We start from the raw sequence: 12,272 nt of genomic DNA on the forward strand, positions 1-12,272 counted from the left end.
CGTTCAGGATGGCCGGCGCTTTTGATGGAGCGGTGAACTCGCTCCGCCCCCTTCTGGAGACGCGATGATGTCGGATGTGTTCATTGCACACATCCGGAATCATCACACCCCACACATAGGGCCCTGTGTTTTACCTCGCAGCGTCGCCGCAAGGTAAACGGACATGCTGCGATCTAAAAAGACGCGCCGCATGTCCTGAATCGCAGGGCCGCAGGATGCGTGTTACCACGCATAGTGGAGACGGGATTTCATGAAATCCCCTCCACTATGCTGTAACATCTGGACGCTGCGTGTTTGACGCTGCGTCTCTATGCAGCGTCAAACACGCAGCGTTTCCTGAACATGGAAACATACCCTTAACTGTTTTTTCTTTGTATACAGCAAACTGGCTTGTTACATTAAATAACGCAACAGTCATCTGCGGTAACTAACATAGTTCTGTAGCTATGCTGGATAACAAATATATACATCCATGTCCCTTTAAGGCGTTCAGTGAGTCAGCAGACAGCTAGAGTTTTGTCCCTCAGCAGCTGCCGTCCAGGAGTGATTTGGAGGTCGGGTGGCAGAGGTTACAGCTGGAGCACGTGTGTGTGTGTGCTCAGCGCCGGCACTGTCCTTCCAGCAGCGCGGTCCAGCTCCAGCACAGAGGACATGGTGAGCAAGACGGAGGAGCCCGGCGTGCAGAGCCCCGCGGCCCCCGCACACTGCCCGGACAAGAGGCCCTGCTGCGGTAAGGGAGCGTCCTGCTGTGGTGTGAGCGGCGGCTGACAGGGGACAGTCCGGCCCCGGGTTATTGCATGCAGATCGGCGGCGCCCCCGCTGTGCTCCTGACAGTGCCGGCCTTTGGGGGTGCCCCCGCTGTGCTTCTGACAGTGCCGGCCTTTGGGGGTGCCCTCGCTGTGCTGCTGCTGACAGTGCCGGCCTTTGGGGGTGCCCTCGCTGTGCTGCTGACAGTGCCGGCCTTTGGGGGTGCCCCCGCTGTGCTTCTGACAGTGCCGGCCTTTGGGGGTGCCCTCGCTGTGCTGCTGCTGACAGTGCCGGCCTTTGGGGGTGCCCTCGCTGTGCTGCTGCTGACAGTGCCGGCCTTTGGGGGTGCCCTCGCTGTGCTGCTGACAGTGCCGGCCTTTGGGGGTGCCCCCGCTGTGCTTCTGACAGTGCCGGCCTTTGGGGGTGCCCTCGCTGTGCTTCTGACAGTGCCGGCCTTTGGGGGTGCCCTCGCTGTGCTGCTGACAGTGCCGGCCTTTGGGGGTGCCCCCGCTGTGCTTCTGACAGTGCCGGCCTTTGGGGGTGCCCTCGCTGTGCTGCTGCTGACAGTGCCGGCCTTTGGGGGTGCCCTCGCTGTGCTGCTGACAGTGCCGGCCTTTGGGGGTGCCCTCGCTGTGCTGCTGACAGTGCCGGCCTTTGGGGGTGCCCCCGCTGTGCTGCTGACAGTGCCGGCCTTTGGGGGTGCCCTCGCTGTGCTTCTGACAGTGCCGGCCTTTGGGGGTGCCCTCGCTGTGCTGCTGACAGTGCCGGCCTTTGGGGGTGCCCTCGCTGTGCTTCTGACAGTGCCGGCCTTTGGGGGTGCCCTCGCTGTGCTGCTGACAGTGCCGGCCTTTGGGGGTGCCCCCGCTGTGCTGCTGACAGTGCCGGCCTTTGGGGGTGCCCTCGCTGTGCTGCTGACAGTGCCGGCCTTTGGGGGTGCCCTCGCTGTGCTGCTGCTGACAGTGCCGGCCTTTGGGGGTGCCCTCGCTGTGCTGCTGACAGTGCCGGCCTTTGGGGGTGCCCTCGCTGTGCTGCTGCTGACAGTGCCGGCCTTTGGGGGTGCCCTCGCTGTGCTGCTGCTGCTGACAGTGCCGGCCTTTGGGGGTGCCCTCGCTGTGCTGCTGCTGCTGACAGTGCCGGCCTTTGGGGGGTGCCCTCGCTGTGCTGCTGCTGACAGTGCCGGCCTTTGGGGGTGCCCTCGCTGTGCTGCTGACAGTGCCGGCCTTTGGGGGTGCCCTCGCTGTGCTGCTGCTGACAGTGCCGGCCTTTGGGGGTGCCCTCGCTGTGCTGCTGCTGCTGACAGTGCCGGCCTTTGGGGGTGCCCTCGCTGTGCTGCTGCTTCTGACAGTGCCGGCCTTTGGGGGTGCCCCCGCTGTGCTTCTGACAGTGCCGGCCTTTGGGGGTGCCCTCGCTGTGCTTCTGACAGTGCCGGCCTTTGGGGGTGCCCTCGCTGTGCTGCTGACAGTGCCGGCCTTTGGGGGTGCCCCCGCTGTGCTTCTGACAGTGCCGGCCTTTGGGGGTGCCCTCGCTGTGCTGCTGCTGACAGTGCCGGCCTTTGGGGGTGCCCTCGCTGTGCTGCTGACAGTGCCGGCCTTTGGGGGTGCCCTCGCTGTGCTGCTGACAGTGCCGGCCTTTGGGGGTGCCCCCGCTGTGCTTCTGACAGTGCCGGCCTTTGGGGGTGCCCTCGCTGTGCTTCTGACAGTGCCGGCCTTTGGGGGTGCCCTCGCTGTGCTGCTGACAGTGTCGGCCTTTGGGGGTGCCCTCGCTGTGCTTCTGACAGTGCTGGCCTTTGGGGGTGCCCTCGCTGTGCTGCTGACAGTGCCGGCCTTTGGGGGTGCCCCCGCTGTGCTGCTGACAGTGCCGGCCTTTGGGGGTGCCCTCGCTGTGCTGCTGACAGTGCCGGCCTTTGGGGGTGCCCTCGCTGTGCTGCTGCTGACAGTGCCGGCCTTTGGGGGTGCCCTCGCTGTGCTGCTGACAGTGCCGGCCTTTGGGGGTGCCCTCGCTGTGCTGCTGCTGACAGTGCCGGCCTTTGGGGGTGCCCTCGCTGTGCTGCTGCTGCTGACAGTGCCGGCCTTTGGGGGTGCCCTCGCTGTGCTGCTGCTGCTGACAGTGCCGGCCTTTGGGGGTGCCCTCGCTGTGCTGCTGCTGCTGACAGTGCCGGCCTTTGGGGGGTGCCCTCGCTGTGCTGCTGCTGCTGACAGTGCCGACCTTTGGGGGGTGCCCTCGCTGTGCTGCTGCTGACAGTGCCGGCCTTTGGGGGTGCCCAGTGCCACAGGTACTTCTGCACAGAATTAGTCAATAATCATCTTTATCAGCCCTGCAAGGTGTGTGGATTAATGATGGCCAGTCACTCCGGACCGTGACAGTCTGAATTGTCTCCTAATATGTGACTTCAGTTTTATGGTGTTTTATTTATTTTTATTTTTTTAGGATACGCCACAATAAGATATACTGCCACATGGTGCACCGTCTCCAGAAAGCGGCATTGCGCAATTTTACCGTCTGCTCCACCACACCAGCCGCTGATGTGCAGTTGTGAGCGGACAGATGTAATATCGGCCTGGCACATGGGCACAGATTGGAGATTAGTGCCTATTAGTGATGAGCGAATATACTCGTTACTCGAGATTTCCCGAGCACGCTCGGGGGTCCTCCAAGTATTTTTTATTGCTCGGAGATTTAGTTTTCATCGCTGTAGCTGAATGATTTACATCTGTTAGCCAGCTTGATTACATGTGGGGATTCCCTAGCAACCAGGCAACCCCCACATGTACTTATGCTGGCTAACAGATGTAAATCATTCAGCTACGGCGATGAAAACTAAATTTCCGAGCACTAAAAAATACTCGGAGACCACCCGAGCGTGCTCGAGAAATCTCGAGTAACGAGTCTATTCGCTCATCACTAGTGCCTATGATATCGGGGCTTAGAGGTGCACTAGTATTTTTTGGATTGGAATCCGGTCTGGGTCTCAGGTATCCTATAAACTGATCTGGGCCCTGCACATAACACGGGCGTGTGCCTGCATACTGTATGGACCATGTTGACTTGATGCCCTTGGGATCGGTGTGGCTGGGACCATACGGTGCCTGGTGTTCCTGGCCGTGGACTACTTCCCCTGCCCCGATGGCCTCCAGTCCTGTAGTACACAGCTGCTTGCCCTTGATATGTAAATCCTCTCCTGGCATGTTACACTAGTGTGGTGGGTGATGCTTTTCTGGACAGGGGCTGTGGATTGTTGACTATAGAAGTCCCTGATGTCCTGACAGCTCCTGTGGCCTCATACACATGAAGGAGGCCGGTGTGGGACATCACGTGATCCTCCGGAGCTGCAGTTTGGACTGGTGTCCACTCCGGATCATTGCACAGGGACTGTGGGAGGAATAGGATGTGTGATTACAGCCATGACTCTGCGTCGCCTTCCTCTTGGTGGCAGGACACAGATCTGTGCATTGTTGGCTCGTGGCCTTCACAGCATATTCTCATGTACAGCACTATGGAATCAATGGTGCTATATCTAATATATAATTGCCTAGAATACTACTTCCTGCAATTTGTGCCAACTTCCTGTCCGGAGCTAATGTCCGGAGCTAATGTCCGGAGCTAATGTCCGGAGATAAGTGACGTCAACAGTGTCCAGTGTCTGATTGGTTGCCGCCTGCTGCGAGCGACCAATCAGAAACGTGCCGTACTGTGACACACTCCGCCCGCCATTTTGGTGTGATTTTTGAATTTTTACCTCACAGCAAGTTTCTACTGCGTGGAGGCGGGCCCAGTGACGTTGCTCTTCAAGCTCCTGCCGAATTTCGTCAAAAAAATGATAATACCATTTACCAAAACTATATATATTTAGTTGTGAAGTGGTTCAGTGACATTTTCACACCAATTTTGAACTTTTGTTTGGTGTTTTCTCCATATACTGCCTATTATTTTTGTTCTTTCTTACTATTATTTATTAATTGTATTATTCTTACATTTGAATAAATAAAGTATATATGGATTCTAGACTCCCGATTCTTTAGAATCGGGCTGCCATCTAGTCAATAATAATAATGTATAGCCACAGGTCTCGTCCCTGCATTTGTGTAGGCCAGGTTGTGCATGGGCTTAATGCGATGGCCTGTAAACCTTTTGTATCATGTATTTGCTGCACTTTAGTCAGACTTTCCTGTTTGCTAGAAATCACTGACTGTCAGGAACCCAGAGGATTGTGATGGCATCCAATAAAGATCTACATGCGATGTCAGAACCTGGATCCCAACATACTGTCCTGGACCCGTCATGTCACCGCTCAGGCCGCTGAAGCCTCTAGTGATCTAGGTTCTGTGCTGCAGGGTGGGCAGTGTGAGCCCCTGTAAGGAGCCTAAAGCTGCTCTCCTGTGCTCAGATTCTCAGGCAATAACATTACATGTCTAGTTCATAGAAGTGGAAGCTTCCACCTATAGCGCAGCCATAGACGGTGGTATAGGCCTCAGGGTGACGTCCTTTCCTCCTGTAGTGACCCAGCAGAGCTTTACCCCTCATAGTATCTGGGCATGGGCACCAAGATTCTGCAGGAAGAGAGGAAACTGAGGCCTGTCCTGCCCAGACTCCAGATGAGACTAATGCTCGTGGGCTCGTGGAAAACCCTGCAGCACAAGGATGGCGTGCCATGCGGAACATTACTCTTTAATGGATGGGCGCTTTAATAAAAATGATATATTTTTCATATGAGAATAAAGCATGCAACACTGACAGAAAGCTGAGACGTGGAGCAACAATGGGTGATCGCTCCATCTTGTCCTCAGAAGGCTTCACAGGTGGAGTCACCATGTCTGCCCGCACCTGGTCTTATAACGCTGTGTATCAGGCCATGGTCACACTATCAGTATTCGGTCAGTATTTTACCTCAGTATTTGCCAAAACTAGGAGTGGGTGATAAATGTAGAAGTGGTGCATATGTTTCTATTGTACTTTTCCTCTAATTGTTCCACTCCTGGTTTTGGCTATAAATACTGATGTAAAATACTGACCAAATACTGCTAGTGTGACCGTGGCCTGAGGAATGTTATCATGGCTGCGGAGAAGTTTTGCAATAACCAATGCCGGCCGTGCTCTGCTGCAGGCGGCCATAGCCCCATGTGTGGAGCTGCCAGGAGCGCAGTGTGGCAACACGCAGTCCGCACTGACTGACATCTACTTCCAGAGCTTTAATCAAGGTCACCTTCATCCGACCAAACCATTGTCCCTCACTTTTAGGGGTGCAGTGTAAATAGCGGTACTAAGCGCCGGCAGCCATTGCCCATATGTAATGCTGCGTTTCTCGTTATACTTTTCTGTCCTGGAGCGCCGCACGGATGCCTGCTTCAGAGTTGTGTACATGTGAACACCCCCGTGTAGTCTCACATACTTGGTTGCGCCCCCTAAACCCGGAAGTGGTTGTGCGCCATGTTGTGGTTGGCAGTAGAAACAGGAAGTGAGCGCTAGGTTACTGAGCGGACACCGATGGATAGATTAACTGGTTGTGTGCCGCAGTGAGGCGTTCGTGCAGCCCCTGCAGCTGCTGATTAGCCACATTATCAGAGCTGGCAGACATTCGTCAGTGCTGTGAGGGGGAGGTAAAGAAATGCCTACTCTTCTATGGCAACACCAGCAGTGTGATAGTTGGGCAAGTTCACATTTGTTGCGGATTTTTCTTCTCTTACCTGCAGCAAAATTCAGTCCTCTTTCCTGCCCGTCAGTGAGCAGGCTCCCCCGTCCACATGAGATGGTTGGCCCAGTCTGTAGGTATGGGGGGTTCATCTGACGTTACTGTGTGTGTGTGTGGGGGGGGGGGTTCTTTCGGCTATTGCCCTGTTCACACGGGCAGACTGCGGAGAACAATGTGTAGTGACTAGATGGCTCCATTGTTCTCAGCAGCGCACGTCCTCACTACAGCGGCGGTGAGATTTCTAGTCGCAGAAAAGATGATTTTCTTCTAGATCCAGCAGAGTGGATGGGATCTATAGGAATCTCCCACCCTCGGTGCCTCGGACACTGACCTGCGGTTCTGAAATCTGCAGCATGTCCGTTTCTCTTGCGTTGAATAAACCTTTGTGCATAAAATCTCTTCATTTTCTCTGTAGACTTGAATGAGATGAGGAAATTCCACAGATAAAGGCAGCAGAAGCGCCTGTAATCCCCTCATGACATTATCAATAAAGTTTTACCAAAGCGAAGTAACGGGAACCATCAACAACAAAGCAGCTTTATTTAAAAGATCACATCCTAAAAGGAATCGCAGACACAAGTAACCTTTAACCCTTGGAACACTGGCTTCATGATAACCTTGCAGCAGTCATGCTGTTGTTCATGTGACGAACAAGCAGAACATCTGATGAAATCATCCCGTGTGCTTCACAAACATCATCGTTCTTGGCAGCTCATCAGACTGTACAAAGTGCTGAGAACAATGGCAGCCGACGCGGACAAAACGGTTTATTCGTGATCAGTGCGCATCTGAAGCGCCGTCTGCCGGTGTAAATATCAAACGACTACTGATCGGGCGTTACGCCACAAAACCATGTAATCTAAAGGGACTGTCAGCACAGAATGACTGTTCAGACCAAGCACAGGCGCTCGGGGCTTCATGGTGGCCAATTATTTACATACATCTTCCCTTCATGTATCTCCACCCTTCTCTATGAAACCAAAGCTCTCCATCAAATAAGGGGAGGTGGGACGGTGCAGGAAAATGATTGACTCCGCATGAGAGCATCGAGCGGCTGGACTTGGTTTGATCAGTCATTAGAAAACACTAAGTTTTTGCACAACTTAAAGGGTTTTTTCCATCAATAAAGTCCATTTAAATCAATAGATCTTGGAATTATAATTGGATGCGTTCAAAAAATAAAATGTCCCTGTGCTGAGATAATCTTATAAATGTGCCCCTGCTGTGTACTGTGTAATGGCCGTGTCTGACCGTACAGGAGCGTGGTCTGATCTCACCACAGGTCCTGGGCATTTTATTTAAACACATCCCATTGTGGAACTTATTATTATTCCAAGATCTATTGATTAAAATGTTCATTAAAATTAACTTTGCGGGAAAACTTTTTTAAGGCTTCATAGAAACAGGCGTTTTTCATGTCAGTTGAGCCCAGCTCTGACAAAATGGGCAAAGCTGGGACAGGAAAAGCGCATTGTCGAATACATGACTAGATGTGGTGCACCTTACTCCAGTCTTTAACTAGGGTAAGATTTGTGACGAGGCACTCGGAGGCGTCCATCGCTTCTCAGAGGTGCCGTGCTCTTTATCTAAAGGTGTGTGCCTCTTGGGGTACCGTCACACAGTGGCACTTTGATCGCTAGGACGGCACGATCCGTGACGTTCCAGCGATATCCTTACGATCTCGCTGTGTCTGACACGCTACTGCGATCAGGGATCCCGCTGAGAATCGTACGTCGTAGCAGATCGTTTGAAACTTTATTTCGTCGCTGGATCTCCCGCTGACATCGCTGAATCGGCGTGTGTGACGCCGACTCAGCGATGTCTTCACTAGTAACCAGGGTAAACATCGGGTTACTAAGCGCAGGGCCGCGCTTAGTAACCCGATATTTACCCTGGTTACCAGTGTAAATGTAACAAAAAAAACACTACATACTTACATTCCCGGTGCCTGGTCATGTCCCTCGCCTTCAGCTTCCCGCACTGACTGGTGAGCGCCGGCCAGCCGTAAAGCAAAGCACAGCGGTGACATCATCGCTGTGCTTTCCGGCTGTCCGGCGCTCACTGTCAGTGCAGAGAAGCACAGCGCCGAGGGACACGACAGGAATGTAAGTATGTAGTGTTTGTTTTTTTTTTACGTTTACGCTGGTAACCAGGGTAAACATCGGGTTACTAAGCGCGGCCCTGCGCTTAGTAACCCGATGTTTACCCTGGTTACCAGGGGACTTCGGGATCGTTGGTCGCTGGAGAGCTGTCTGTGTGACAGCTCTCCAGCGACCACACAGCGATGCTGCAGCGATCGACATCGTTGTCGTATCGCTGCAGCGTCGTTTTAGTGTGACGGTACCCTTAGTGACTCAGGAGCAGCTGACTCCAAATACGCCGCCTCATCAAGACCAGTGTGAGCAAGCCTGGGTTTGCTGAATTGAGGCCTCATCAATATTGACACACATATATACAGAGGATTTATTAAATATGAGTCACCCGGGTAAAGGGCGCCACACATTGCAGGAGTAGACGAGAACTCCAGAGCGCTGTATGGGGGTCCACTATAGAGCGTAAGGGACCGCCGTATGTCGTCCACATGCCCTAGAAAAGTCTGTAGTGTGAGGAGACCTTTCAAGGTAACGTCCTGGTTCCTGCTGGCCGGATGCGACTCGCACAGATATTCAGGACCTGCACTTTGATAATGAGACTCTGCCCTGATTCTGATTAATGATTAGTCAGGGTTCTAACAAATAGTAGTGTGCACTATTTTAGTTGAAGGGTTGACGATAACAGTAGCCGATCGTTTTCTCAAATCCAATTTTCGTTTGCTCTGGATTCTAAAAAGGTGTGTTACGTGTCAGGGGCCTTTAGTTTTTGGCAGAAAAAATAGCGTAGCGTGCAAAAGGAAAGGATTAGGGTCCAAGGGCGTTGCTGGCATCTGTTGTGTCCAGCCTTGTGGCTTCCATTGTAATGGCATTTATGCACCAAGCCTTGTGTTCTCGCCGCCTCCATCGGGCAATGACTTGTCGGCTTATTCTGATGCATCTAAATAAAATGACGCTCACAATAGATATTTATCCTGTTGATAAGTGACTTGATATTTGATCCGTGCGATTTCCTTGTAATTACTAGTACAGGGTCCAGAACCGCATGTATGACCTGACTGCACAACCTCCGTGAGGACGGGTGTGAATCAGGATCTGTGATGGTGACGGCCAGGTGCAGCGCTCAGCTTCTTCCTCCAGCCTGATACATATTGAATGGTACTTGGGAACCCTCATCCTAGTAATCAAGCCTTGTCCCATCAATCAGACATTTATCACCTGTAATGTGATTAAATAATTATTTCTCTATAATAAAAAAAAATCTCTTAAAGGAGTTTCCAGTTGATGATTTGCTGTTTGTGAAACTTTTAATCAATCTTGTATGTCTGTTTCAGCACTTCATCTCCACTGGTGAATGACATGGCTGCAGTAATGGCATCACAACTACAGTGCATGACCGCTGCAGCTAATCTGTGGTCTTGTACCACCTGCCTCAGCCTCACTACGGAGCTTAGTGATTGGCTGCAGCGGTCACATGTTGTAGCTATGTCAATGATCAGAGGCAGTGATGGAACAGCAGGGTGGTTAAAGACTGATCTGGTTATATTTCCTTCAGAACAAGCATATGGAATAATTAAAAAGAAAAAAAAAAATTGAAATAGAAAAATCCCTTTAAGCATCTTTGCTAATCCTAATAATAATAAAACATAATTGTGTAGTCCATTTCTTAATAGATCTGTGTGTCCCTATAATCAGACACTGATTTTAATTAGCTTTTGTTACTCCTCTGCTGGAGCTCCTCGTCTGTCAGGGGCAGGGGTAACGCAGGTCCGTACACTGGATAGTTGGGGTTATTTGGAGTGGTCTGTATGAAATGACACTTTACCCAAAATGCATATCGGCATCCCATGCACTGAATGTTGGCTGTATCATGGCCATCGTACTGCCTTACGGTACAAGGCCTTGTCTATAACAGAATACAACCATGATCCCAGAACCGGCCTCTGCCATTTCCGACAGGCCCATAGACAATGAATGGAGCTGAGGCCGAGCATGTGCACCTCCTCACCATTCAAGATGTGGATCCCTGTTCTCGTGATCAGTGAGGGTTCCAGTGGTCAGACCCCAGTGATCGGCAAGTTATTCGCGATCCTGTGGATAGAACTTGTGATTTTGGGAAAACCTCTAAACATTTTTTTTTTCTTCTTAAATAGTGTTGAGCAATATGTGCAGAAATGTTCCCCCTCTCCTCCTGGGTCTGAATAACGTGCGTCCTTGTTGCTGCATTTTGTAGAGGTTACTGAAGAGTTAACCTTGATTTGCAGTAATGGAGGGCGTTCTCTCCTGATTTAGGCCTCTTTTACTATTCCTATGTAAGACACCATGAAATTCACTGTCTCTGAGCTTCTAGGCATTGCTAGGGGCCCAGTACTGGCCTTGGGCCAATGACACCACCCTTCAGGATTCCATCCAGGGTCTGCAGGCTGGCCAGCCAGGGTGCCTTTTTATTAATTGTAACGTCCCTGTACAAGTGGCAAGTTGGGAATCATGCGGGTGAGCGGTACGTGTCCTATACAGAAGCCTCCTCAAGGATAATGGGGAACAGCATTTGTTGTCATTGCTGCCGACAAGTTGTTTTTCCGAAGCTGGTCACTCAGCCGGATGATGAAGCCGTCTCACTTTTACGGGACTCTGAAAGGACCAAGGCTTCTGTGCAGGACTTAGCCGGCAGTGATTATGGCCATTGTCCGTACGGGACGTTGGTTGACGAGCTTCAGACTTCGGCCTTGTCCTTCTACCAAGATGCTTCTGAGGAGCCTTCCGAGGACTGCGCCGGTCATGATTCTGAAGAAGACGAGGGGATCTGTGGCTGTGAACACGTTCAGCCCCCTTCCAATCACTCCGGACGTTCTTCAGAGTCCTCTCACACTTACAATGCCTTTCACCGTGACCTTCCAGCTGGCACGATGGCTGCGCCAGACCTTCATCCCTCAGATTTGAACTTTGTTACCGAGCAGCAGGAGGGTCCGGGAGGCACAGCTGACCCCACCTTGGATATAGCACAGGCAAATAAAGGAACGCTGCAGAGTGAAGGGCGGGCAAGTGCTGCGGATTCCTACACGTCTGATTGTGGTAAAAGCTGCCATTCCCAGTCATTGTGGAGCTAGATCAGGGGAGAACTGGATACCGGTGCTTGTGGGGATTGTTGCCCAAAACTAAATAGACCCTTGTGTTTTGTTTTTTGCCTCTTCTGTGCTGTGTATATTAAATGGCAGTCGCAGGTGCATTGGGCTCAGGTGCAGTATTACACTCTGTCATTGTGCAAGAATGGCGCTGTACTTAAGGAAATAACGATATTACCGTATTCTACTTTTACAATGATCAAATCCTAATGCTGACTATAACTGTACCAAGCAGATTTTTAAGCCACATACAAAATGGTGATGCTTTTGTGCAGCCGTTAAAACAGTGTTCCCCAACTCCGGTCCTCAAGAGCCACCAACAGGTCATGTTTTCAGGATTTGCCTAGTATTTCACAGGTGATTGAGTGCTTGCCTGTCCATGTAATGCAATCATCACCTGGTCAATACTAAGCAAATCCTGAAAACATGACCTGTTGGTGGCCTTGGGGACCAGAGTTGGGGAGGGAACACTGCATTAAAGGATTATTTGCAATACACAAAGTTATTCCCTATCGAAAGAGTAGGAGAACTTGCTGATCGTGGAGTGTCTGTAAGAGCATGGCTCGGGGAAATGATCTGTGCAGAGTCTGGCCTGGGTAAAGAGGTGCTTCTGAAGATACAAGCAAA

The 12,272-nt window shown here is 51.7% G+C and overlaps 1 protein-coding gene across 3 annotated transcripts in view; it reads left to right on the plus strand.

Annotated features, from left to right (window-relative positions):
- Window positions 1-538: 538 nt before the first annotated feature.
- Window positions 539-12,272, plus strand: part of CLUH (clustered mitochondria homolog) — a 54,246-nt gene continuing 42,512 nt past the window's right edge. Inside the window, exon 1 of one of the 3 annotated variants that reach the window (XM_069761278.1) lies at window positions 539-730. In XM_069761278.1, coding sequence (XP_069617379.1) covers window positions 652-730 — 79 coding nt within the window. In that variant the 5' untranslated portion in view covers window positions 539-651. Of the gene's footprint in view, window positions 731-3,046; window positions 3,069-12,272 lie in introns of those variants that run through there. The other 2 variants (XM_069761280.1, XM_069761281.1) reach the window with 2 other exon arrangements.

Source organism: Ranitomeya imitator, chromosome 3 (genome assembly GCF_032444005.1).
Source record: "Ranitomeya imitator isolate aRanImi1 chromosome 3, aRanImi1.pri, whole genome shotgun sequence".
NCBI classification, from domain to species: domain Eukaryota; kingdom Metazoa; phylum Chordata; class Amphibia; order Anura; family Dendrobatidae; genus Ranitomeya; species Ranitomeya imitator.